Below are 24551 nucleotides of genomic sequence, written 5' to 3' on the forward strand. Positions count from 1 at the left end.
TTTTAGTCAACCAATGACAGAATACCATTATATGATAAGAAGCTGGCCATCTATAAAATTTTTGTCAAAAAGTCGCTATTCCACAAAAGGTCTTTCTCTGAACTTGCTAATCTACGAAAGATCTTTCTCTGAATGTTCCCAGAAAAATCCTCTGACCTTTGCCCAAAGTCAGTGAAATACATGTACACATTTGAACTACTGGGACTGCCAACACCAACTAAAACTATTGCTGTGTCTGCAGTACAATCAACCACCATTCACCAGACAATTATTCAACACTTGTTGAACCAATATGTATGACTACAGTTACTATAAATCAACATTCTACCATAAATCGTCAGAGATAAAGATGAGATGAAGGTATGATTGACTTACAATTTTTGTGATTGCTTGATATTACACTTAGTGATGTAAGGTGACCAAAAAAATAGCTTTTTTGGTACAGGTTTTATTTTTATATTTTTACGTGGTTCACCTGTGGGGGAAGATCATGTGATATTCTTATAGAGCAGGTTGTTTGTCTACTTTTAAAAAAAAATATATATTTCAGTTTCACACAATAAAAGCAATTTTGAAAAAAATTATGTTTTTGTGTCTCCATTTCTGAAAGCCATAATTTTTAGGCGATTGTCTTATGTAGGGGATTTTTTTGTGGGATCAGATGACTGTTTGATTGGTACTATATTGGGGTACATACGATGTTTGGTATTACACTTTTTGCGATGTAAGGTGACAAAAATTTGTTGTTGTTTTTTTGGCACAGTTCTCATTAAAACATTTTTAAGGCATTCTTCTGACGGGGTGGATTATGTGATTTTTTTGAAAGTTTTTACAAACTTTATATGTGTTTTATTATGGGAAAGGTTTTGGGGGGTTGTGATCCCCTCTACAATACATCATGTATTGTAATGCATTGTCTGTCAGCGCCAGTGGCGGATTACAATAGGGACGTTCGGGTCGGCAGCCCCGGGCCCAGCGCCGACCCGAACGCCCACATACTGCCGGCCATGCTGACAGCGAGGAGGCTCCTTGGCTGGTGCAGTATATTACACAGAGTGACTGACAGACAGAGAGAGGAGCCCATCCCCCGGCCCCGCCCCCAACAGCAGGCTCCAGCACAGACATTGCCCGGAGCCTGACTCCTCCCACACATGTGACTGATCACATGATCATGACATCACGGAAGTTCCTTTAGCCTGCTAGCTGCTGCTTGTGCAGAGCTGTCATCCGGCTGTTCAGGGCTGTGTGTCAGGTAGGAGGCTGAGTACAGAGGCTGGTGATTTTCAATATCAATAGGAGTTTCAATAGGAGAGCGATTGTTTCAGCAGTAAAGAAAGACTTTGCATACAAAGACAGTTATGTGCGTGGTTTAGGACACGAGGGGACATTAATAAAGTAATGCTGTGACACATAGGGCCATGAGAGGGGCCAGCAAAATATGCTATATGTGTGTCATTCACACATATAGCATCTTATGCAGGCCCCCTCATGGCCCTATGTGTCATATCACACATCCCCTATAACAGTGCATCATCCATAGGTCCCCCATAACAGTGCCATCCACAGATCTCCATAACAGTGCCATCCACAGATCCCCCATAACAGTGCCATCCACAGATCCCCCATAACAGTGCCATCCACAGATCCCCTCCATAAGTGTCATCCACAGATCCCCTCCATAAAGTGCCATCCATAGATCCCCTCCTTAACAGTGCCATCCATAGATCCCCTCCATAACAGTGCTATCCACAGATCCCCCATAACAGTGCCATCCACAGATCCCCTCCATAACAGTGTCATCCATAGATCCCCTCCATAACAGTGTCATCCACAGATCCCCTCGATAACAGTGTCATCACAGATCCCCCATAACAGCGCCATCCACAGATCCCCCATAACACTGCAAATAGACCTCTACCACAAGTCCCTTAAAATATCGCATCGCATATCGTTATCGCATCCTGTTTGGGAAAAGCTGGTCTACTGTGATAATATAAACAATGGGGGTTCTACAAAAGAGCTATTGTGGGGCAAAATTCATATTTGTGTTTACACACGTGTTTTAAAATGAATGCTTTCGCCTTTTAAAAAACAAGTTAATAAGGACACAATGCTGTGGGGCTGGTATGCAACTTTTTCCAGGGCTGGTTTTTTATCCCCAGTCCGGCCCTGCGCATAGCTCCCTGTCCCGTCGCCTATCACCGCCATAGGCTTCAGGCCTAGTAGGCCTGAGGCCTATGCGGTAGTTAAATCCCGGCGCAGGCGTGCGTGATGACGTCATCACGCGCCTGTGTCGGGACACAGCACATTGACGTGTGCCTGCCTCATCCCGCCTTCGTCTGCGATCAAGTGCCTGGCCCTGGACGGTAAGTATTTAGCTTTTAATTTTTTTTTCCAATTTTAATATTTTTTATTTCATGTGCCTACTTTGGGGGACATGTGGGGGACGAGGCACAGAGGAGGACATATTAGGGAAGGGACCTCGAGTACATGGGAGGGGGAATGTGGGGCTGTGTGGGGCTAAATTTTTATGGGAGGGACTACTATGTGGGGGCAAATTATTATGGGAGCCGGACTACTATGTGGGGGCAAATTACTATATGGGGCAGTGTGAGGGCAAATTACTATGTGGGGGCAAATTACTATATGGGGCAGTGTGGGGGCAAATTACTATGTGGGGGCAAATTACTATGTGGGGGCAGTGTGGGGGCAAATTACTATGTGGGGGCAGTGTGGGGGCAAATTATTATGGGAGGGACTACTATGTGGGGGCAAATTACTATATGGGGGCAGTGTGGTGGAAACTATTGTGTGGGGTAATTACTATATGGGGCTGTGTGGGGCCAAATTATTATGGGAGGGACTACTATGTGGGGGAAACTATTGTGTGGGGACAGTGTGGGGGAAATTGCTATGTGGGGGGCAGTGTGGGGTAATTTCTATGTGGGGGGCAGTGTGGGGAAATTGCTATGTGGGGACAAATTACTATGTGGGGGAAACTATTGTGTGGGGGCAGTGTGGGGTAATTTCTATGTGGGGGCAGTGTAGTGGAAATTACTATGTGGGGGCAAATTACTATGTTGGGGCAAATTACTATGTGGGGGCAGTGTGGGGGGAAACTATTGTGTGGGGGTAATTTCTATGTGGGGGCAGTGTGGTGGAAATTACTATGTGGGGGCAGTGTGGGTGCAAATTACTATGTGGGGGCAAATTACTATGTGGGGGAAATTACTATGTAGGGGCAGTGTGGGGCAAATTACTGTGTGGGGTCAAAGTCCTATATGGGGCAGTTTGGGGGAAATTACTGTGTGGGGGCAAATTACAATGGGGGAATTACTATGTGGGGGCAGTGTGGTGGAAATTACTATATGGGGGTGTTGCTATTGGGGAGGCACTGTAGGGGCAATTCTATTATTTTTGGGGACACTATACAGGGATTATTACCTGGAGCACGATATAGGGTGTTATTATTACTGGGGGTCTCTAGGGGACATTATAATTGCTGTGGACACTATAGGGACATTTGGGGTAATTTATCAAACTGGTGTAAAGTAGAACTGGCTTAGTTGCCCATAGCAACCAATCAGATTCCACCTTTCATATTTGACAGCTCTTTTGGAAATCCAGTTCTACTTTACACCAGTTTGATAAATGACTCCAATTATGTCTATTAGGGTAACTATTTTTTCAGCAGTATAGTACCTTGGACATTGGGGGGCACAACGGGCACAGTATTGGGAGTGGCAGCAGGATGACGCTGTGGGGACACCAGGATGAGGAGGAATTGAGAAATCTAACGTGTCTGTTCTACAAACTGTAGAGACGAGATGCGGCTGAAAGAATTTGCCATGGTGGTCTGGGTCAAATGGAGGAGAAGAGGAAAGAGAAGGTCTACATGACAGGAGATGTCACTGGATGTAAGAGGTATGTGGTGCTGTATTCTCCTCCATGTCTTTTTTATTATAATTATATGTATTTTAAATTTGGCGACCAAATTTTTCAGTTTAGGACCCAATTTGGGGTATTTTTTTTTGGTCTGAAGATGTCATATGGCCTAAGAAGAGACTGTGGCGCTCATGAAGCACCGCAGCCTCTTCATACAAAAAAACCCACTAAACTAAAATGGGGGGGGGGGGGGGGGGGGGCAAGTTGGTTAGACAGCCCCGGGCCTATCATGCACTTAATCCGCCCCTGGTCAGCGCTACACTGAAGTTGCCTAGGAGACCCAGTCTGTCATTTATTATAAATATCTTTTGATAACTGAGGCCCACTATGACTAGATTAAAACAGTCTGTGATTTTCAAACCTTTTACCACATACATTTTGGTGCCTGTGCCAGAATGAAGGCCAGGTTCAAGGCTTCCCTCGCCTGTTTCTTCTCCCCTGCTGCACCTTAAAAAACATAGAACAGAAGAAAAAGTATGGTGAAGCATTTGTACACTGGAAATACGACACAATGGAAAACATGCCCAACCGCTTGTAATATCTACTACTCTTCCTTTAACAATTTTTTATTCCATATATCTTTCTGATAATGGATGTTGATATATTCCTAAAGAAAATATTAAACAAAATGTGCAAATGATAAAAAACTGATGTTAAGTTCAAAACAAAAAAATATATATGAAAACTGGTAGATGTTTTTTAGAATGGCCTTAAAGAGGACCTTTCATCTGGCAAAACATTGTGAACTAAGTGTCATGATCTGTACAGCAGCGCCCAGGGATCTCACTGCACTTACTATTATCCTTGGGCGCCGCTCCGTTCTCCTGCTATGCCCTCCAGTATCTTCAGGCACTTGGTTATAGTAGGCGGAGACTTAGGGCACTTGGTTATAGTAGGAGGAGACTACCCTTGTTCTCCTGGGCGTCTCCTTCTCCTAGGCTGTAGCGCTGGCCAATTGCAGTGCAGAGCTCAAAGCCTGGGAGAAAAAAAACCCAGGCTGTGAGCTCTGCGCTGCGATTGGCCAGCACTACAGCCTGGGAGAAGGAGACGCCCAGGAGAACAAGGGCAGTCTCCGCCTACTATAACCAAGTGACCGAACATACCAGAGGGCATAGCAGGAGAACGGATCGGCGCCCAGGGATAATAGTAAGTGCAGTGAGATCCCTGGGTGCCGATGTAAAGATCATGACACTTAGTTCAAAATGTTTTGCCAGATGAAAGGTCCTCTAAGGAGAACCTGGAACCCAAAAAAATGCACTGTAATCTGCAGGCAGCATGTCAGAGCAGGAGAAACTGAACAGACTGAACATTTTGTAGGAAAAGATTCAGTAATTTTTTTAATTTATACATTTAAATCTCAGTTGTACATAGGGGAGGTCATATCAGTGACTGATAGCATTCACTATGTGTGTGCACAAAGATAGCTGTCAGTCAGTGAGGGGGTGGTCTTAAAAGATTTACATTTATAAATTACAGGCTATACTGTATCTTTTCCACAAAACTATATACCAGTCTGCTCAGCTCTTGCTCTATAACATGCTGTCCACAGATTGCATTGCATTTCGTGGTGACAGGGTCTCTTTAACCCCTTAGTGACCACTAATACTCCTTTTTATTGACATAAACTAAGGGGGTTTAAGCTAAACAGATGGGTTTAATAAATCATTACATGTACCCAAAATGGTGCATTAAAAACAATAACTTGTCCTGCAGAAAATAAGCCCTCATACAGGTACATTGAGGAAAATACAAAAATAGTTATAGCTCTTGGAATGTGGTTTTGAAAAAAAAAAAAATCGGTGGTCACTAAGGAGCAGATGAAATACTGATTGGTCATCCCATAAAACATTTGTCTAGAAGCTATGTTAACATATGAACATGGACAAACCCCACCCCCAGAAATACAGAATAATTCCTGCTCTCTCATAGCAACAATCAACCAATCAAGTAATTACATTCAGATCACCACTGAATAGCGGTGAAAATATCAAATGCAGAAGACTAGCAGTCAAAATGTTCAAAAACCAGACGGTGACCATATAACGGATAAGAAATGGGATAAATTAGAATTGTATGTTTTTTTAACATTCCCCGTAACGTAATGGGTAGTTTTATTTATTTTCTTGGACTCTGCTACGAATCACTGCATTTGTAACAAGTGCCTGAATACAACTCTAAGCAGACATTTTTACACCAATTCTATTAACTTTACAATTTATTATGTTATTTAAACAAAACTATCTAGTTAATGTGCAAAAATATCTCAGCACCTACCGTCTAACAGATTTTTGTTTTGTTGATACTGTCTTGGGTATATGAATAGGTTCTTTCAAAGCACCTCTCAAGTGAATTGTTCTGTCTTGTATAACTTCTCGTATATGCTTAATCCAGTCTTGCTTGTTCTCAATACTGGAACCCTGAAAATAATGTAATAACTAAATAAGTTATCTAGCTTTTGAAACTTTAACAGACACCTATAGTGTCTTGTACTTGTTGAAAAAAACACCTTGCTCTATTCAGCGAATATCCCATAAGAAGGGGTCATGGGCACCACTGCAGCCAATGACTCAGTGGTGACATTTCCAATACTTTAGAAATCAAAGCAGCAATGTGCCATTTGAAGGACACGTCATTTGTTACAGCAGCACACGTGCCACCTCCCACCTAGAGTTTTAAAGGTCGGGGGACCAGAACAGGGAAGCAGAGAGAAGGAGACTATGATTTTCTCAACTCCACACTGCAGGAGTCTGCCTGTTAAGGTTGATCATGCTTATTAAAACAATACCAGGGAGTTATTCTGATTGCCTGATTGAAGTCGGGAAGGAATTTTTTCCCCCCCTAAAGTGAGGAAAATTGCCTTTTACCTCAGAGTTTGTTTTTGTTTTTTTGCCTTCCTCTGGATCAACTTGCAGGATAACACGCTGAACTGGATGGACAGATGTCTTTTTTTAGCCTTATAAACTATGTTACCTTACTTTTGTCTGTATGTTAAAGGGCTTCTGTCACCCCACTAAAGTCTTTTTTTTTTTTTTGGGCTCGTTAAATTACTTATATTGCGATATATGAAAATATAATGGTCTTACTTACTTTGATTCAGCAGTTTCTTCTAAAAACGAAGTTTTATAATATGTAAATTAGGTCTCTACCAGCAAGTAGGGCGGCTACTTGCTGGTAGCAGCTGCAGAAAACCGCCCCCTCGTCGTGTTGATTGACAGGGCAAGCCGAGATCTCCTCCTCCGGCCAGCCGTGTCGGCATTTCAAAAATCGCGCGCCTGTGTTCATTCGGCGCAGGTACTCTGAGATGAGGAGGCTCGCCTCCTCAGCACTCCCTCAGTGCGCCTGCGCCGATGACGTCTTCTATTTCGGTGATGTCATCGGCGCAGGTGCACTGAGGGAGTTCTGAGGAGGCGAGCCTCCTCATCTCAGAGCGCCTGCGCCGAATGAACACAGGCGCGCGATTTTTCAAATGCCTACAGGGCTGGCCGGAGGAGAAGATCCCAGCTGGCCCTGTCAATCAACACGACGAGGGGGCGGTTTTCTGCAGCTGCTACCAGCAAGTTAGCCGCCCTACTTGCTGGTAGAGACCTAATTTACATATTATAAAACTTTGTTTTTAGAAGAAACTGCTGAATCAAAGTAAGTAAGACCATTATATTTTCATATATCGCAGTATAAGTAATTTAACTAGCCCAAAAAAAAAAAAATGACTTTAGTGGGGTGACAGAAGCCCTTTAAACAGCTGCAGAGATATTGATGTTTTTATTCATATGCAAATTAAAACTTTGAAGCCCTGGGGACAGGGCTGAATCCTTGGCCGTCTCCTTGACTAAAAGGGCTATACATCAGCATGCTGAGGGCAAAGCCGTGTTCTAGCTTGCAAATGTAATATACACTATCTACTATAGCCTTACCATGTTGAGAATAGATGTTTTCTATGCTTAAAAAGCTAATCAATACTAATAGTTTATTCACAGGCACAATATAGGATTATAAAAACACCAGTAATTTATTCACTTTTAAAGTATAGAAAATTACTCTTCTTAATATGCTATACCCTGGAGGTAAGTGATCACCCTTGCATGTACAGTCGTGGCCAAAAGTTTTGAGAATAACACAAATATTAGTTTTCACAAAGTTTGCTGCTAAACTGCTTTTAGATCTTTGTTTCAGTTGTTTCTGTGATGTAGTGAAATATAATTACACGCACTTCATACGTTTCAAAGGCTTTTATCGACAATTACATGACATTTATGCAAAGAGTCAGTATTTGCAGGGTTGGCCCTTCTTTTTCAGGACCTCTGCAATTCGACTGGGCATGCTCTCAATCAACTTCTGGGCCAATTCCTGACTGATAGCAACCCATTCTTTAATAATCACTTCTTGGAGTTTGTCAGAATTAGTGGGTTTTTGTTTGTTCACCCGCCTCTTGAGGATTGACCGAAAGTTCTCAATGGGATTAAGATCTGGGGAGTTTCCAAGCCATGGACCCAAAATGTCAACGTTTTGGTCCCCGAGCCACTTAGTTATCACTTTTGCCTTATGGCACGGTGCTCCATCGTGCTGGAAAATGCATTGTTCTTCACCAAACTGTTGCTGGATTGTTGGAAGAAGTTGCTGTTGGAAGGTGTTTTGGTACCATTCTTTATTCATGGCTGTGTTTTTGGGCAAAATTGTGAGTGAGCCCACTCCCTTGGATGAGAAGCAACCCCACACATGAATGGTCTCAGGATGCTTTACTGTTGGCATGACACAGGACTGATGGTAGCGCTCACCTTCTCTTCTCCGGACAAGTCTTTTTCCAGATGCCCCAAACAATCGGAAAGAGGCTTCATCAGAGAATATGACTTTGCCCCAGTCCTCAGCAGTCCATTCACCATACTTTCTGCAGAAGATCAATCAAGTGGCTTCTTTGCTGGCCTTCTTGACACCAGGCCGTCTTCCAAAAGTCTTCGCCTCGCTGTGCGTGCAGATGCGCTCACACCTGCCTGCTGCCATTCCTGAGCAAGCTCTGCACTGGTGGCACTCCAATAGCGCAGCTGAATCCTCTTTAGGAGACTATCCTGGCAGTTGCTGGACTTTCTTCGACGCCCTGAAGCCTTCTTAACAAGAATTGAACCTCTTTCCTTGAAGTTCTTGATGATCCTATAAATTGTTGATTGAGGTGCAATCTTAGTAGCCACAATATCCTTGCCTGTGAAGCCATTTTTATGCAACGCAATGATAGCTGGACCCGTTTCTTTGCAGGTCACCATGGTTAACAATGGAAGAACAATGATTTCAAGCATCACCCTCCTTTTAACATGTCAAGTCTGCCATTTTAACCCAATCAGCCTGACATAATGATCTCCAGCCTTGTGCTCGTCAACATTCTCACCTGAGTTAACAAGACGATTACTGAAATGATCTCAGCAGGTCCTTTAATGACAGCAATGAAATGCAGTGGAAAGTTTTTTTGGGGATTAAGTTAATTTTCATGGTAAAAAAGGACTATGCAATTCATCTGATCACTCTTCATAACATTCTGGAGTATATGCAAATTGCTATTATAAAAACTTAAGCAGCAACTTTTCCGATTTGCAATATTTATGTAATTCTCAAAAGTTTTGGCCACGACTGTAGATGTTCGAAGTTGAAATCCCAGGAGAGACTTCTAGATTTTTTATTTCAGTAATATTTTTTTTCTCCCTCATTTAACCCATAACAAAGGCTAGAGCCAGGCTATAGAGTGGTTTTCTATACTAAGAAAGCTAATACATATTACTGGTTTCTTTATAATCATATATAGTGACTGCGAATAAACCAGTGATATGTATTTAGCTCATGCATCGCGAGATTACGGCACTGTAACTTTGTGAGCAAGGAGGAGATTCCTGGATGCAGGAGTGGCTGGGCTTCTTCACAGGGGGCGTGGCTGGGCTCCTTAACCATAAGTAACCACGCCTTGAGCACCTTACTTGGCTAATTTACATATCTATAAAATCATTTTTTAAACGAAATAAAACCACACAGAGCTATGGGACAGGTATATTGCGGACATGCTAGCGGAGATCTATCCGTGCATGTCTGCAGCTCTATAGGGTAAAACCAGGTGACAGATTCCCTTTAAGTTCTCTGGACATCAGGACAAAATTATGCAGAGTAAGGGTTATACCATGGTTTAGTCTCTGGAGGATCTGCTGACTTGAGGCTGGAAGTTACCTTGTCACTAGTAGGGGGCAGTATGTGTTGCTGTGTGGGTACTAGGTTTGGGCAATATCGAAAATATTCCCACGATAACGTTATTAAGAAATTTATCGCCATATGATATATATCGCGATAAATACCCGTTTAAATGAAAAATAAACACTTAGGGCCACAAGGAGACATTATACTGTATGGGGGCAGCCGCAAGGAAACATTATACTATATGGTCAAACAGGTTTTGAAGCCCCCTCCCCCCAGTATAATGATGTCTTGTGGCCATTGTTGCTCATGTATGGGGGACTCATGACGACTCATTATTCCCTAATGCCTGCTATTATAGATCAATGTGCAGACTGCAACTTGTAGCCAGGAAGGAAGGACCAAGCCACAGGGCTGCAGAAGACATAGACAGACATACCACCTTTATGTATGACACCCGGGCTGGTTCTATTCAATTCTATGTTTAGGATCTCGTCTCGCTCACTCCTTGCAGGCCAGGAGTCAGCCGAAGTGGCGAACTCGGGGAGTCGGAAAGACTTTTCAGTGTGCTCGCCTCAGCCGTTATCTGATTCCAACGTCAGTGGGCGGTAACATGAATATGGGAGCAAGGAGGAGCCGGTGGCGACCGCTACTGACACTAATGTGTTTGTGGGTACTGATATGCACAATGCAAGGGTGGGCGGACACATATTTAAAAGCGGTCAGCGCACATGTGACCAATCTTATGACGTCACAAAATACAGCTGTTATTCGGAAAACTGTGATATTGCTATATCGTGTGTTTCTTAATATTGAGGTATATCGCTGACACCGGTATATTGCTCAACCCTAGTGGGTACATCCATGTAGTAGATTGGAAAGGGTGCCAGCAGTGCAACTTGAAAGTTTCTGTCTTTACTGGAAGTTTCTGTCTTTTTATTGACATGTTATTATGCTTCGGATCAGAAATGGTACTGTCTCTAATATAGAACTGCAGCTTGCTCACAAACTATGCATGTGCAAGCAGATGATGTAGACTTAGGATTCCTTTGACTATTCTGCCACTGATTTACATGAGGAAAGTCTCTAGTAAACTCACTATAATCATTCCCCTAGTGAAATTAGTGGCATGTGGAATTCCAGTGAGCTTGATGCAAGGCATATGCCTTTAGATAAGTTATCGAATGTACCTTGAGAAATGAGAGGTCAAAGGAAAATCAATTTTGTAGCACTGTGAAACATGTCTGATAAACAAGAAACACTAAAGAATACAGGAAGTGTGCTCACAGAAGGGGAGGAGTTACCAGATGAATGACATAAAAACAACCATAGATAAGTTACACAAACCAAATAAAACAATGGCCACCAGATGGCAACAAAGTACACTAAGTAAGTGGTTAACAGACATAACACAATACAATTATGTACTTTATGGACTTTAAAGTGCACATAGTGAACGTGGCTCTGCCCACTGCTGGAGCTGTACCACCAGTTTAAGGAGTGTGAATTATGGTTGTCTGTTGTGCTGGAGCTCAAAAAAAAGGAGTAAGGAAAGACGAAATGCTAATCAACTGCATAGCAAAGTTCAAGTTCACAGTAAATACTACAGTATATTTTACAGTAGAATTTTTTTTCTGTACATGTTAAAAACACCAATTGAACCAAAGGAAGACCAGAAAAGCCTAGTACTATGGGCCGCCTTGGAGCCTAGGGCTCTTGGACACATGAGGGAAACAAAGGCTTGCCTATCTTGTACAAATTCACAGAAGAGTACAAGTTAAAGGGCTTCTGTCAGCCCACTAAACCGTTTTTTTTTTGCTTAATAATAACCCCTACACTGCGATTTATCCATACATAAGTAAAATAATAATTTTGGATCAGTAGAATTTGCTAAAACCCTATTTTAATAATATGTAAATTACCTTGCTACCAGCAAGTAGGGCGGCTACTTGCTGGTAGCAGCCGCATCCTCCGATGGTAATGACGCCCCCTCTGCTTGTTGATTGACAGGGCCAGCGGATGGGATCTTTCTCCGCTGGCCCTGCCTGTTTTCATTCAATATCTGGCACCTGCGCCGCGGCCGTACCTATCTTTAATCGGCGCAGGCGCACTGAGAGGCGGCCACTCACTCGGCCGCTTCATCCTCAATGCGCCTGCGCCGGGTGTAGATGTGACGTCATCGGCGCAGGCGAATTGAGGATGAAGCGGCCGAGTGTATTATTAAGCAAAAAAAAAAAAAACGGTTTAGTGGGCTGACCGAAGCCCTTTAATACCAAAAAAATAAAAAATATATAAATAGTTAATGCTAGCCATGATAGCTATAACAGAAAGGTATCAATACACAGGGCATTGTAGCTTGCTGAGAATTGGGCTGCATAGTCCTAGACTAGTCAAGAGTACCACCAGCTTACTGCTAAAACGGTCTACAATGGGCATATGAGGATCTAGAAGAAGGTGGCCTATTCTGATGAATCTTGTTTTCATTAGACCAGGAAATGGAGTTGCCAAGCTGATGGCACTATATAAATAATAATTATAACACTCATTGGGTCCTCACCAGCCTCTCGATCTGTCAACCTCATTTACCGTACTACAAATGAAAGCACTTTGACAGAAGCAAACGAAAAGAAATGTCTATCACTGTGAATCAGGTAAAAGCAGGATTTGTCTAGCCTTTAAAATTTTAAAATGCCCTTTCTTATTGGAGCAGTAATTTCCCTTGTTGGTAAGGAAAGTGTCCAGTTACTGCAGGACCTACTGAACTGACATCTCCCTTATTCTCCAACTCCCAACTTAATAAAAGGTGTTCAAGATCAGGACTATTGACCCCTGCCACTCTTCCATCTATCTCTATTTCTGTCACCCAGCTAGCTGTTTCACCTTGCAATACCTCAATGATTCCATCCCCACCCCTAAATGCCCCAATGAGTGCTTGCTTGATGAGCAGAAAATTTCTCTCTCCCTTAGAGGCATTGGCCACTTCAGAAGAATATTTCTGAAAAGGCCATACAGTGCATGCTGTGGCAGAATAAACCCACAGCATGCTTTTATGTCACCTAATTACTGTTAAGACATCCTCAGCTGTCCATCCGTTCCCTATGTAAATACTCCAGTTCCACAACCGCTGTGTCTCTGGTGGCGACAGTCACGTGATTTAATCACGTGAACACTTAGGCCTCATGCACACGACCGTTGTGTGCATACGTGGCCGTTGTGCCGTTTTCCTTCGCCGGACCAATTGACTTTCAATGGGTCAGTGGAAAAATCGGAAAATGCACCGTTTTGCAGCCGCATCCGTGATCCGTGTTTCCTGTCCGTCAAAAAAATAGGACCTGTCCTATTTTTTTGACGGACAACGGCTCACGGACCCATTCAAGTTAATGGGTCCGTGAAAGAACACGGATGCACACAAGATTGGCATCCGCGTCCGTGATCCGTGGCCGTAGGTTACTTTCATACAGACTGATCCGAAGATCTGTCTGCATAAAAGCTTTTTCAGAGATGAGTTTTCACTTCGTGAAAACTCATATCCGACAGTATATTCTAACACATAGGCGTTCCCATAGTGATGGGGACGCTTCTAGTTAGAATATACTACGAACTGTGTACATGACTGCCCCCTGCTGCCTGGCAGCACCCGATCTCTTACAGGGGGCAGTGATCCGCACAATTAACCCCTCAGGTGCTGCACCTGAGGGGTTAATTGTGCATATCATAGCCCCTTGTAAGAGATCAGGGGCTGCCAGGCAGCAGGGGGCAGACCCCCCTCCCTCCCCAGTTTGAATATCATTGTGGCCAGTGTGCGCCCCCTCCTCCCTCTATTGTAATATCATTGGTGGCCAGTGTGCGCCCCCCCCCGGCCCCCCTCTATTGTATTAATATCATTGGTGGCCAGTGTGCGGCCTCCCCTCTCCCCCCCCGATCATTGGTGGCCAGTGTGCGGCCTCCCCTCTCCCCCCGATCATTGGTGGCAGCGGAGATTCCGATCGGAGTCCCAGTTTAATCGCTCTGGGGCACCGATTGGTAACCATGGCAACCAGGACGCTACTGCAGGCCTGGTTGCCATGGTTACTTAGCAATATTACAATATTAGAAGCATCATACTTACCTGCTGGCTGCTGCGCTCTCTGTGTCCGGCCGGGAGCTCCTCCTACTGGTAAGTGACAGGTCTGTGCGGCGCATTGCTTAATGATCTGTCACTAACCAGTAGGAGGAGAACCCGGCCGGACACAGACAGCGCAGCAGCCAGCAGGTAAGTATGATGCTTCTAAAATTGTAATATTGCTAAGTAACCATGGCAACCAGGCCTGTAGTACCATCCTGGTTGCCATGGTTACCGATCGGAGCCCCAGCGCGATTAAACTGGGACTCCAATCAGAATCTCCGCTGCCACCAATGATCGGGGGGAGAGGGGAGGCCGCACACTGGCCACCAATGATATTACAATAGAGGGGGGGGCCGCACACTGGCCACCAATGATATTACAATAGAGGGAGGGAGGGGGGGGGGCCGCACACTGGCCACCAATGATATTCAAACTGGGGAGGGAGGGGGGTCTGCCCCCTGCTGCCTGGCAGCCCCTGATCTCTTACAGGGGGCTATGATACGCACAATTAACCCCCTCAGGTGCGGCACCTGAATGGTAATTGTGCTGATCACAGCCCCCTGTAAAAGATCGGGTGCTGCCAGGCAGCACGGCCAGGCGGACACCAAAACGACATTTTTTTTTCATGTCCGTGGATCCTCCAAAAATCAAGGAAGGCCCACGGACGAAAAAACGGTCACGGATCACGGAAAAACAGAACCCTTTTTTGCGGACTGCAAAAGAAAAACGGTCGTGTGCATGAGGCCTTACTCTGCTGTCCATGGCTACTGCATCTTTTTCTGCACAGACGCTGGATTGATTGCTGCCCTGCACCAGCATAGGAAAAGATGCAGTAGTGTTTTAAGTTTGGCGTCTAAAGTTCGGATTATCGAAGAATCGCGTTATGGATTCTAAATTACATTATGGTCCGTAGTAGCGGAATCCATAACGCGATTCTTCGATAACCAGAACCCAAACTTTAGACGCCGAAATTAAAACACAAGTTCGCTCAACACTAGTGGTGGCCAAAGCACTGCGATATTTACACAGGCAGCGGACATGTAGTGAGGAAATTCCAAACAGGAGTTCAGGTGCCAAAAAAGCACGCTGAAGCTTTATTCTGTCACACATTGCACTGTATGGCCATTTCAGAATTATTATACAGACGTAGCCAATCCCTTTTATCCCTTCAGGACCAGGCAATTTTTCATTTAAGCCTTTTTCATTTTTTCCTACACACCTTGATAAAGTCTACTATATTGAAAATCAGGAAAAAAAACATTATATTTTGGGTTTTGTTTTCACAACGTTCACTGCTTGCTGAAATGACATGATGACCGTATGCTGTGGGTCAGTATGAATACAGTGATACAAGATGTGTAGTTTTTTATTATATTTTACTACTGAAACCAATCATTTTCTATATTTCCATCTACAGAGCTGTGTGAGGGCTTGTCTTTTGGGGGCAAGCTGTAGTTTGGTACCATACAACATTTGATCACTTTTTATTCTATTTTCTTGTGAGGTTGAGGTGATCAAAAAATGTCATCAGCTTTTTTTTTTTGCTACATTTTAGGATACAGCAATTCAAATTATATTTATTTTTCTTATTTTTAGATGTGAAAGGGCTGCATTTGTTTTATACATCTGTGGGTTTTTAATTTTTTTAAGAACTTTATTTTTTAACTTTCATTTTTAGTCCCCTTAGATCCTTTAATCGCTTAGTATATGCTTGCACTCTATGGGATTTTTACAGGCTTCCTATTAAGCCATGTTAAAAGCCCAGCTGGCTCTTAGAATTCACAAGGACCATAAATATGTATGCCATGAAAATATCTTCAAACCAGTAGTGAAGATCTTGATCATCTTCAAACCAGTAGTAAAGCCTAAACAGAACACGAACAATTGCTCAAGTAAACCACTAGCTGAAGTTTACTTTGCAAACCTTCTAGTAATACAGAAAGCACAGAAGTGAACGTCACACAACTAACCTTGAGAACAATTTTGTTGTCCGATGATGGAGTCCTGCCAACCCAGAGTGCGAATTTACAAGGGTCACCTTCTACATGTTCTGTGACTCCTAATTCTGAAGTCTAAAAAAAATGTGTAAAAAATAAATAATTACTTAACTAAACATTTATTCATTCATTTGTCGGAGGTAGATGGTGGGCTGTCACTACCTTTTTTTCAAGGTTATTTTTTTTGTGCACAGATCCAGCGTTGTTGTTATTGGAAAGAGAGTTTACTTTCACGATACCTGAATAAAGTCACTGACAGGTCAATAGAGAATGTTTTTGCATGTTTGGAAACTGGGATTATGGGAATGAGGAGGTCCTTGCTGATCCCTTGCTCACTACAGAGGGTATGGAACAGGCTGAAGGAGATCCTTAAAGTCTCCGGTCCGTTTGGCTTCACCCCTCTGTGGGGGAACGGGGGGCTGGAGGAGTTCCTCAAAATTACAGATTTTGGTTATTGGTTACGAAAGGGCATCTATACGGTGTCTCACCTTTTTTATTTAGGACGGTTTAAATCACTTTTGGAATTCGGTTTTAATCAACATTCACTACTAGATATATTTATGTATGCACGTTTGAAACATGTATTTGAAGCCTCTAGGAATAGGGGCCGTATTTTTCCACGAGAGAATATTTTTTTTGATTATTGTGACGCCCAGAAGGTGAAAATATCTAGACTATATACTAAACTCCGAATAGCACTGGCAACTGTAACGCCTTTTAAAAGCCCAAGCAAATGGGAGCAAGAGTTGAATTGCCCTCCTTTGCAGTGGTCTACTATCTATAGGAGCGTGAGGAAGGCGACAGTCTCCAGTGCACATAGACTAATTCAATTTAAGATCCTCCATAGGTTGTATTACACGCCCAAAATCCAAGGGAAATTCCCCCAAAATAGGGGCCGGGACTGTTGCTGCCCTAAATGTGGATATGTTAATGCGGACTATGTCCATTTGCTTTGGAGTTGCAGTAAGATAAGAAAATATTGGGATGAGGTTTTCTTTGCTTTACAAAAGGAATCCTCAATGAACTACAACCCGGGGATCTTGATAGTGATCTTTGGTCACTATGGCTCAGAAATGGAAGTCCCCCCCCAGATTAGATGGATTTGGATGAGAGGTTTGATGGTGGCGAAGGCTATATTGGTGAAGTACTGGGGCTCTGTCTCTCAGCCCTCTTCTAGGAAGTAGGATCTTTACCTTCAACAAATTAAAATCTATGAGGATATTGAAAGGAAGCGGAGAGTGGCATGCAGGGCCACGTAGATATCTTTAATGTATGTATTGTCTGTTGTATTTGAATGAATTGAGGGGAACGACAGCCAATGGGGGGGGGGGGGGGGGGGGGGGGGAGGTTATAAGGATATTTATGATTGTTATACTATATACATTGATCTGTTTTGAACTGGTCTATGTACTAATTGTATGTCTTTTTCAAAAAAAATAAATAAATAAATAAAAAATAAAAAATAAAACATCTATTCATTTGTTTTCATTAGACACAACACATTATAGTTATAATAACAACTAAAGATTGATCAGAAAATTTAATTTCATAACTTTTTAGGTTTACATTTGCAGTAAAAGTTTTGGCAGGAGCTTTCATCGCAGACTCCAGCAAAAAAAAAGAAAAAAAAAAAGAAATGCTGCATGAAACAGCATTTTGTCCAGTAAAAAGCCAGAATCTACACTAGAAACCCGATGGACCCATTTAAGTCAAGGACATCTGTCAAGCGCCATTAGTGTCTAGCATATGTCTGATGTGCTCTTCTGCTTCTCTGTTCCTATATCAGAACAGAAAAAAATTCTTTTCACAATGAAGATGTGAAAGGGACCTAAAAGATACCTGTTTACCATTTTGAGTGATTAGCTGAAAAAAATCCACGCAAACAATCTAATTACTTAATAACTGAGCATGGAGTTATGGAAAGCGTATTTTTTTTTATGGGCTTAGAGGAATGACAGTTCAAATCACACAACATATAACGCGACATATGAATGCTTTATGTTTACACTAAAAGTCTTTGTGTACACCACATACTGAGACATATTTCAACCATAGGTTTTCATTGTATAAATTAAATATTAAAATTACACAGCTTGGAATACCTTTTAAAAAAAAAATTATGAGTGCGCACGTCACGTCCCTGTTTCCTATACAGGCAAAAAAAAATAAGAAAGAAGAGTACACTGACCACATGTCCTAGGAGAATTACTCAGTGCTCATGCTGAACATGTGATACCTTTTTATTGGTTAAAGAGGTCGAGTCTTTAAAAAATATTGTACATTACAATACTTTTGTAATTGCATGTAATTAAAAAATTTAGTATAGCTGCTTAGCTATTCAATAAAATATATCTGTATAGCGCCACCTGCTGTTTGTTCTTTTTATTATTTCTCCATACACCTCACTAAGGGGGTGGCATGTGCCTACTTTAAATCTTCAACTGCCACCAGCCATATCTCCTGTTAGAAGCTGTGACAGTTAGGCCTCCTGCACACGATTGTGTGCTTCCCGTTGCCGTAATGCGCACAAGCAGGGCTTATTAGGGTCTTCTAGGAATCTGAAGCTCTCTTATGCCCGAGAAACCCGGTGATCACATGATTGATGGGGTCAACAGAAGAGGCAGCTGTGCTATGCATGCAGCAGAGGAGAAAGTGAAGCTGTAATTAACTCAACCGGCACCTGCTAGAGTGCTGGAGCTTTAATCCGGCGCCGAACATGTATAGTGCTCCGGATTAAAGTCATGCTTAAAACATTTAAATACATGCTGACTGCATGAGGCATGGACAGTCAGCAAACATATACTGCAGTCGTGCAAGGGTTAAGAATACAAGATTTGTTACTTTTGACATGGGCCTACCTATTATTACAGTGTAAACAAAACTCTAATTGACTGGGAACATCGTTAACTCATGATCCAACTTAATAACGATAATAATGATAAATTAATAACTTTGCATTGTGCACTAAACAAAAAGGAGCTACTTACAAATAGTTTCATCTTGTAAATGTACTTGCTTCTTCCAGTGGAATCTTTCACCTCTTTGCTAAATACTAAAGACATCTCAAAGAGAAAAATATGTCTTTCTCTGCCTTTTCGTATTAATGTTTTAGGGTCCCACACTTGGAAAGAATCTTGCAAAATCAGTTCCCCCTGAGAATCAATGTTCTCCTCAAAACCTGAAAATGAAAACAGATAGAGGTTAAACTAAAATGGAGATAGCTAACTGTGGGATTGCAAACACAGATGACTAGCAATGTATGCTGTACATTTGTAGGGAAATATTTAGTTATCCAATCATTTCACATTTGTAAAAAAAAAATAGTGCACACAATTGACAGTTATTTGTTTTATTTTAAACCTTAAAAAAACCCAAAAAACACTTGACTACAAGTCAGCTTAAAGTTGTCGCCTGTTCCCGCCTCCCCATAATGAGTTTAATGAAAGCCCCTCAATTCCAGTGAAGAGGGTCCCATCCCTGCTGCTACCATCACTAATCGGCATGTGATCACAAAAAAGTAATTATATATTGATATATTGACATCAGTGTTCGGTCAGTGATTTTTCATCAGTGATTTTGAGCCAAAACCAGGTGCGGCTCTAAACACAGAACAGGAGCAGATCTTTCCCTTATACCTTATTTCTGTGAAGCCTCCACTGCTGGTTTTGGCTCACAATCACTGATGGAAATCACTGACCTAACACTAACGTGTGAATAAGGCTTAAAGGGGTTGTCCGGGATTGTGGACATTGCTGTAAGTGAACACCAAGCACATAGATATTACATACATTCCTGTCCTACCTTTGCCAGACTTTTCTGATGCCCCTTTTTCTTGTCATAAATTTTCTGCCGGAAGTGCCGCTTTTCAAAGATTCAGTGACGTACCGGGTCCCTTTCTGCAGAGCGAAGCGTCTGCTTCGGCTTCGCAGGGAGCCCAGTGACGTCACCGTCAGCCTCAGTGATTATGCAGAGCACACTGAGGGGCGGAAACTAGGCGGCAACACATTGCGCTAAGCCCCGCTCCTCTGGTACGGTGACGTCACCGGGTAGGACATATTCTTAGCAAGGAAGGAGGGACTGAGCCAGGAAGCATTTAGAGGTGTGACTAAGGGGGAGGAATACTTGCGGCAGGAGGCGGCATATGAATTAGGGGGGAAACTGCACGAAGGAGGAAACACACACTTAAAAGGTAAACAATCAGTGGGGGACTGTAGGAGCCCTGCTGAAGTGTAAAAATACCTAAAACATCTGGGGGGACCTTCAATCCGATATTAATAGTGATCTAACAGTTTTTCTGCAGAGCGAAGCGTCTGCTTCGGCTTCGCAGGGAGCCCAGTGACGTCACCGTCAGCCTCAGTGATTATGCAGAGCACACTGAGGGGCGGAAACTAGGCGGCAACACATTGCGCTAAGCCCCGCTCCTCTGGTACGGTGACGTCACCGGGTAGGACATATTCTTAGCAAGGAAGGAGGGACTGAGCCAGGAAGCATTTAGAGGTGTGACTAAGGGGGAGGAATACTTGCGGCAGGAGGCGGCATATGAATTAGGGGGGAAACTGCACGAAGGAGGAAACACACACTTGAAAGGTAAACAATCAGTGGGGGACTGTAGGAGCCCTGCTGAAGTGTAAAAATACCTAAAACATCTGGGGGGACCTTCAATCCGATATTAATAGTGATCTAACAGTTTTTTGTTTTTTTTAAATCTTGATCCCGGACAACCCCTTTAAGGCACTGTTCACATAGTCGCTTTTGACATGGTAATCTTGTAGTGGATTACACACCAAACAACCAACAGCAGCTGTGCAGGTGATATCTACCACTGAGAGGCAGCGTAGCCATTCATGAGACCGGTGGTTTATAACTGCGACCATGCCAAGAATGGACACCCAAATCTGTCCATCAAGATAACGGATACCACTTTTCAAAACCTTCCCAGGTGTTCGGTTTAGATACATTTTTCTATAACTGCCAATTTAGTTGACATCCTCTCTCTCACTATTATATATGAGCTGATAACCCCGATTATCATTTGTATACTATGCTGGGCCCTAGTTAACAATCAACCATCTCCCAAAATCCAAATCCCTGTAGAGAAAGAGAGAGGAATCTGACTTTTCTTGCCACTTTTTCAAAAATTTCAGCCCAGAAGATATTTATTTTTGAGCACCACCATAAAAGATGTAATAAATCTGTGTCAGGGACAGAACACCTTGGACATCGAGAGTTGTCTCTCCATTGTATATTTTCTAAGAATCTAAGGGAGTAATACACACCATGAACAATGTTAAATTAAACACTTCTTAAAAGAGGTTGTCTCAATTCAGCAAAAGTCATTTATCATGTAGAGAAAGTTATAACAAGGCTCTTACTAAAGTATTGTGATTGTCCATATTGCTTCCTTTGCTGGCTGGATTCATTTTTCCATCAAATTATACGCAGCTTGTTTCCATGCTTACGACCACCTTGCAATCCAGCAGCAGTGGTCCTGCTTGCAAACTACAGCAAAAAGCACTGGCCTCTCTGGTGGCCAGGACCGTGGGAGCACACATAGGTCAGCACTTTTTTCCAATAGTATGCAAGAATGTCCACCGGTGATGGATTGCAGGGTGGTCAAAACCATGGAAACGAGCAGAGTATAATGTGATGGAAAAATGAATATAGCCAGCAAAGGAGACAATATGGAAAATCATAATACAGGAGGCAGGGACCGCTAACATTAGCCTTGGACATCTGTTGTTTAAAACAGCAGAAAACCAGCGGCAACATAGCCCGCTGTGCTTGCAAATGGGCATCATTTTTAAAGATTGGACTTCTGCCAAACATGTAAGGTGTGGGTCAAGGAAAAGGTGAAAGATCCTCTCCTCGACCAGACCGCGGCAGAATCTAACGCATAATTAAACTGTTGCACAGTTACCATTCTAATCAGAGCAATTTTATCTACCCGTAATACACTGCTCAAAAACATAAAGGGAACACTTAAACAACACAATGTAACTCCAAGTCAATCACACTTCTGTGAAATCAAACTGTCCACTTAGGAAATAATACTGAGTGACAATCAATTTCACATGCTGTTGTGCAAATAGGATAGACAACAGGTGGAAATTATAGGCAATTAGCAAGACACCCCCAATAAAGGAGTGGTTCTGCAGGTGGTGACCACAGACCACTTCTCAGTTCCTATGCTTCCTGGCTGATGTTTTGGTCACTTTTGAATGCTGGCGGTGCTTTCCCACAAGTGGCTCAGGTAGTGCAGCTTATCCAGGATGGCACATCAATGCGAGCTGTGGCAAGAAGGTTTGCTGTGTCTGTCAGCGTAGTGTCCAGAGCATGGAGGTGCTACCAGGAGACAGGCCAGTACATCAGGAGACGTGGAGGAGGCCGTAGGAGGGCAACAACCCAGCAGCAGGACCGCTACCTCCGCCTTTGTGCAAGGAGGAACAGGAGGAGCACTGCCAGAGCCCTGCAAAATGACCTCCAGCAGGCCACAAATGTGCATGTGTCTGCTCAAACAGTCAGAAACAGACTCCATGAGGGTGATATGAGGGCCCGACGTCCACAGGTGGGGGTTGTGCTTACAGCCCAACACCGTGCAGGACGTTTGGCATTTGCCAGAGAACACCAAGATTGGCAAATTCGCCACTGGCGCCCTGTGCTCTTCACAGAGGAAAGCAGGTTCACACTGAGCACATGTGACAGACGTGACAGAGTCTGGAGACGCTGTGGAGAATTTTCTGCTGCCTGCAACATCCTCCAGAATGACCGGTTTGGCATTGGGTCAGTAATGCTGTGGGGTGGCATTTCTTTGGAGGGCCGCACAGCCCTCCATGTGCTCGCCAGAGGTAGCCTGACTGCCATTGGGTACCGAGATGAGATCCTCAGACCCCTTGTGAGACCATATGCTGGTGCGGTTGGCCCTGGGTTCCTCCTAATGCAAGACAATGCTAGACCTCATGTGGCTGGAGTGTGTCAGCAGTTCCTGCAAGACGAAGGCATTGATGCTATGGACTGGCCCGCCCGTTCCCCAGACCTGAATCCAATTGAGCACATCTGGGACATCATGTCTCGCTCTATCCACCAACGTCACGTTGCACCACAGACTGTCCAGGAGTTGGCAGATGCTTTAGTCCAGGTCTGGGAGGAGATCCCTCAGGAGACTGTCCGCCACCTCATCAGGAGCATGCACAGGCGTTGTAGGGAGGTCATACAGGCACGTGGAGGCCACACACACTACTGAGCCTCATTTTGACTTGTTTTAAGGACATTACATCAAAGTTGGATCAGCCTGTAGTGTGTTTTCCCACTTTAATTTTGAGTGTGACTCCAAATCCAGACATCCATGGGTTAAAAAATTTGATTTCCATTTTTTTATTTTTGTGTGATTTTGTTGTCAGCACATTCAACTATGTAAAGAACAAAGTATTTCAGAAGAATATTTAAAGGGTTTCTATCACTTGGTATCACATATTTAGGTGTCAGACACTAGCGATCCGCTAGTGTCTGCTCTAACAAACCATCCTTATATGATAGGTTTTGGGGCAGCCGTTTTGCTAAAATAACAACTTATATCTATATGCTAATGAGCCTCTAGGTGCTATGGGGGCGTCATTAGCACCTAGAGGCTCCGTCTACCTTCATAAACTGCCGCCGCCCAGCGCGTCCCTCCAGCCCGCCCATCTCCTGCTGAATGCGATCCTCTCCGTGCGCGTCTCTGTTCTGCGCATGCGCAGTGAATGTCTGACCGCTTCCCTGCTCAGACATCTCCACTGCGCCTGTTCCTCGGAGCACTATGATGTCATCGGCGCAGGCGCAGTGGAGATGTCTGAGCAGGGAAGCGGTCAGACATTCACTGCGCATGCGCAGAACAGAGACGCGCACGGAGAGGATCGCATTCAGCAGGAGATGGGCGGGCTGGAGGGACGCGCTGGGCGGCGGCAGTTTATGAAGGTAGACGGAGCCTCTAGGTGCTAATGACGCCCCCATAGCACCTAGAGGCTCATTAGCATATAGATATAAGTTCTTATTTTAGCAAAACGGCTGCCCCAAAACCTATCATATTAGGATGGTTTGTTAGAGCAGACACTAGCGGATCGCTAGTGTCTGACACCTAAATATGTGATACGAAGTGATAGAAACCCTTTAATTAATTCACAGCTAGGATGTGTAATTTTTGTGTTCCCTTTATTTTTTTGAGCAGTGTATATAACTATATTGATATAAGGCACTGTTCACACAGTGGCTTTTAACATAGGACTCTTGTACTGAATTATGCACCAAATAACACCCGCCAGCCATGCAGGTGATACTAAACATTATTCTCAGAGGCTGCCAAGTAGTTC

The 24551-nt window shown here is 43.4% G+C and overlaps 1 protein-coding gene across 1 annotated transcript in view; it reads right to left on the reverse strand.

The window, feature by feature from the left end:
- TRIO (trio Rho guanine nucleotide exchange factor) overlaps positions 1-24551 on the reverse strand; it is a 796191-nt gene that overhangs the window by 289516 nt on the left and 482124 nt on the right. The window contains 4 exon segments of the mRNA XM_040431356.1: positions 4321-4392; positions 6220-6362; positions 16183-16284; positions 19197-19387. Of these exon segments, the coding sequence (XP_040287290.1) occupies positions 4321-4392; positions 6220-6362; positions 16183-16284; positions 19197-19387 (508 nt within the window).

The sequence above is a fragment of the Bufo bufo genome, chromosome 5 (genome assembly GCF_905171765.1).
Source record: "Bufo bufo chromosome 5, aBufBuf1.1, whole genome shotgun sequence".
NCBI classification, from domain to species: domain Eukaryota; kingdom Metazoa; phylum Chordata; class Amphibia; order Anura; family Bufonidae; genus Bufo; species Bufo bufo.